Source organism: Palaemon carinicauda, chromosome 21 (genome assembly GCF_036898095.1).
Source record: "Palaemon carinicauda isolate YSFRI2023 chromosome 21, ASM3689809v2, whole genome shotgun sequence".
NCBI lineage: Eukaryota > Metazoa > Arthropoda > Malacostraca > Decapoda > Palaemonidae > Palaemon > Palaemon carinicauda.
In genome coordinates this window covers 107383274-107388273 of record NC_090745.1, presented here as the reverse complement: position 1 = coordinate 107388273, position 5000 = coordinate 107383274, and the positions used below count along the sequence as shown (strand labels likewise).

The 5000-nt window shown below is 27.9% G+C and overlaps 1 protein-coding gene across 1 annotated transcript in view; it reads right to left on the bottom strand.

Annotated features, from left to right (window-relative positions):
* Positions 1-5000, bottom strand: part of LOC137615047 (protein amalgam-like) — a 512182-nt gene that overhangs the window by 102380 nt on the left and 404802 nt on the right. Inside the window, exon 2 of the mRNA XM_068344680.1 lies at positions 221-393. Coding sequence (XP_068200781.1) covers positions 221-393 — 173 coding nt within the window. The remainder of the gene's footprint in view (positions 1-220; positions 394-5000) is intronic.

Sequence of the window (5000 nt, the reverse complement as noted above, 5' to 3'; positions counted from 1 at the left end):
TATGAAATTTGGTAAAATTTATAAATGTCCCCTCAGTGATGAAAGGACAGCTAGGCAATTAATAAAAGTAATCAATAAGTAAATAGAGCATTTAGTGCAAGCGCCTTTAATAACAACAATAAGAGTTACTGCAACTAATAAATGCGCGTTGTATAAATAGAACACCAATAAGAACAATAGTGATAAACACAAGTGTGGTGACTAATAATTATTGTCTCACCTGGTGCACCCCGAGGTTCTTCACCGAACACTTGAATGCGGCGTTCCTGCCCACGACAACGGTGACGTTGTTGACGTGTTCGGTGAATTCTGGCAGCGGCCCAGACGAAGCTCTTTTCCACATGCTGTGGAAGTCGTGGCCTTCGCTGCCTCGCCTGGCTGATACCATTCGGCCTGTTAAGAAAGAAACGGAGTAAGTCAAAAGCGGAGAAAAAATTAAAATGACAAAAGATAAAACTTCATACTGTGATAAAAAAAAATGACAAAAGATGAAGCTTCATACTGTGATAAAAAAGAATAAAATGACAAAAGAAGAAACTTCATACTGTGATAAAATAAGAATATAATGACAAGAGATGAAGCTTCATACTGTGATAAAAAAGAACAAAATGACAAGAAGAGCTTCACACCATGTAATGAAAAAAAATTATAAAAGATGAATCTTCATACTGTGATAAAAAAAAGAAAAAAATGACAAAAAATGAAGTTTCATACTGTGATAAAAAAAAGAATTAAATGACAAAAAGAACTTCACACCATGTAATAAAAAAAATTATAAAAGATGAATCTTCATACTGCGATAAAAAAAAGAATAAAATGACAAAATATCAAGCTTCATACTGTGATAAAAAAAGAATAAAATGACAAGAAGAGCTTCACATCATGTGATAAAAAAATAATAAAGATGAATTTTCATATTGTGATAAAAAAATAATAAAATGAAAAAAGATGAAACTTCATATTGTGATAAAAAAAGAATAAAATGGCAAAAGATGAATCTTCACACCAGGTAATAAAAACAATGAAATGACAAAAGGTGAGGCTTCACACCATTTGATAAAAAAGAATAAAATGAAATAAGATGAAGCTTCACAACATATGATAAAATAGGAATAAAATGACAAAATATGAAGCTTCACACCATATGATAAAAAATAGAATGACAAAAAAGGAAGCTTCACACCAGGTGATAAACAAAGAATAAAAGATGAAGCTTCTTACCATATGATAAAAAATAAAATGACAAAAAATGAAGCTTGATAAACAAAGAATAAACTTACAAAACATGAAGCTTCACACTATATGATGAAAATAGAATGACAAAAAATAAAACTTGATAAACTAAGAATAAAATGACAAAAGATGAAGCTTCACACCATTTGATAAAAAAAAAAAGAATGATTCAGAAAATTTCAAAGCACACATTCACGTATCACTCTAATGCCATCCACATAAAGAGGAAAAGGGCGTATGGACAGTAAATTTTAGCAATATAACAATATATATAGATATACAGTAGGTGTATATATACATATATATATATATATATATATATATATATATATATATATATATATATATATATATATATATATATGTAGTACATACAAACATATACAGAGTACATATATTAATACACACAAGCATTATATATATATATATATATATATATATATATATATATATATATATACATACATACATACATACATATATGTGTGTATGAGTATACTGTTTGTGTGTATATTATATATATACATATATATATATATATATATATATATATATATATGCATACATGTATACTGTATATACTAATATATACTGTACATATATATATATATATATATATATATATATATATATATATATATATATATATATATATATATATACATAAACACATGCATGTATGTACATTATTCATACAGTATATAAATATTTCACAAGACTTGTTCTTCACGCTGACACAAAAAAAAGATTATGATATAACATTAGTTTCCACACGTTCACTTTTGTGGTCACTTTGTACCCAACAATTGTTTCCCCAAACCTGATTTCCCGAATTACTCTTACGCAGCAATTTTCGAACTTAGCAAAAAGGAAAAAATAAAAAAAAATAAACAAGCTCAGAGACAAAGCCTTTAGTCATATCAATTTGCATAGGATTTTGGGACTTGGTAACTTGGTTGTCAGATGAGCCATGAAAAGTAATTATAGAGTAATGAGAATACATGAATTCAGAACTCGTCACTTTGATGATTTTCGTTCTGTGTGTGTATGTATATATATATATATATATATATATATATATATATATATATATATATATATATATATATATATATATATATACACACACAAATATATATATGCATGTATATATATATATATATATATATATATATATATATATATATATATATATATATATATAAATATATATGCACACACATATATATGCAAGTATATATATATATATATATATATATATATATATATATATATATATATATATATATATATATGTATGTATATATATACATATATATATATATATATATATATATATATATATATATATATATATATATATATATATATAATATATATACACGCACACATATATATGCAAGTATATATATATATATATATATATATATATATATATATATGTATATATATATATATATATATATATATATATAAATATATAAATACATTCATTAATCATAATTGCGCGTCAGCCTAAATAATGTAATTCGTACCAAATTCGACTAAATAGATTTGCCTTAAAAAAAAAAAAAAATTGCCCAAGGAAAAAAAAAGGCACTCATCACCCAAAAACAAACTTTCTTTTCATAAGAAAATTAGATAAACAGAATCGCACGAAACTTCAATAAGAGTACCGAAACTGAAATACAAAAGCGAGAAATGTTATTCCCACAAATTATCTATTTTTTTTTTTTTTACTAATAACCGACAGAGCATCATGAGCATTGGGAGAGAAACAGTAAATTTTATGATCCGTGCGAAAGCCCACTGAACTTGAACTGAGAGAGAAAAGTCAGTGCAATCCCTCAGATTTATGATAAAAAAATTCATAAAACAAACAATGAAATTTTTAGGTATATTAAATTATAAAGTGGCAGGTTATTGTTTATATAAATGAATAATTTTCACTTGGACAATTGCAACGTTGCAGCGACTGGGTAAACAATTGATTTGATAACATTGGATGCTTATAATTCATCTTTTTTATTTTTATATGTGCAAAACAATAATATGATCTATCATAAAATGATTTAATGAGCAAACCAAAATGTTTACTTCTAACGTAAACAAAATTATTACTTACATATATATATATATATATATATATATATATATATATATATATATATATATATATATATATATATATATATATACTGTATATATATATGTATATATATGTGTATGTGTGTTTGTGTGTATACAATAAATAGATATAAACACATATGTATTTATATACATTCATGTACGTTTATGCGTGTTTAAATGTTTGAAATTCAGATATAGATATCATGTATTTTTTCTTTAAAAGATCGATTTACATTTATAATCTATCTCTCTCTCTCTCTCTCTCTCTCTCTCTCTCTCTCTCTCTCTCTCTCTCTCTCTCTCTCTCTCTATCTCTCTCTCTGTCTGTCTGTCTGTCTGTCTCTCTCTCTCTCTCTCTCTCTCTCTCTCTCTCTCTCTCTCTCTCTCTCTCTCTCTCTCTCTCTCTCTCTCTCTCTCTATATATATATATATATATATACATGTATATATATACACATATATATGTATGTATGTAAGTGTGTATATGAATATATATATATATATATATATATATATATATATATATATATATATATATATATATATACATATATATATATATATATATATATATATATATATATATATATATATATGCAAGTCCACATGGATTCAAATATAGATATGTATTTGTTTTCAATGCAAAAGTTGACTGGAAAAATAACATATTTTCCTGAAGAGCCACGAGAGAGAGAGAGAGAGAGAGAGAGAGAGAGAGAGAGAGAGAGAGAGAGAGAGAGAGAGAGAGAGAGCGAGAGAGCGAGAGAGAGAGAGAGAGAGAGAGAGAGAGAGAGAGAGAGAGAGAGAGAGAGAGAGAGAGAGAGAGAGAGAATATCACACTAATCTCTAGACTCCAAATGTTTGATCTCTCATTTGAGAGGCTCTTGGGACGTCATCCTCAGGGTAAACACTCGAACACAGGAACAGTAAACACAGAACTGATACACATATTGTCTTGACCAAAGGCTATTGTTGAAACACGAAGGTTGGGGGATGGGGGAGAGGGAGGGGAAGGGAGGGAGATGGTAGGAGGGATGTAGTGGGACGGCCAAGGAGGGAAAGGGGTAGTCAGTCAGAGGAGTTTCAGGACTTATTGAGTGACAGCAATGGTAGAAATACACCAATAAAAGATGGACTAAAATTAAAATATCTACTTGTATGGAATATAGAATAGTAAAATAAACATTCAATAAATAATATCGAGTTAGAATTTAACGACAGAAGGAACAATGAAATTAATCTAGTACTTCATATGACCCACAGATAGAAAAAAGGTCTCTAATGGACCAGACTCCTACACTGCTACCACTCGTATAGCTTATCTGTGTTATCATCAGACCGACTTATATATTTAAATTACGAGGCAGAAAGAGCAATGGCCTTTCCTCGATCAAACAGGAAAGAAAAAAAAAATTAAAATGAAATGGAAGTAGATGATGAATGGAAAAGTATTGGATTAAAAGCTCAAGATAGAGACGACTGGCGAAATCTAACCGAGGCCCTTAGCCTCAATAGGTGTGAGAGGAGATGATGAGGATGATGATGATGAAATGGAAATAAAATAAATGCTGTCGATCTCGTAAGAAGCAAAGAATTTATCTCGAAGGATCCAAGTCCGAAAGTGCCAAAGAAATAGA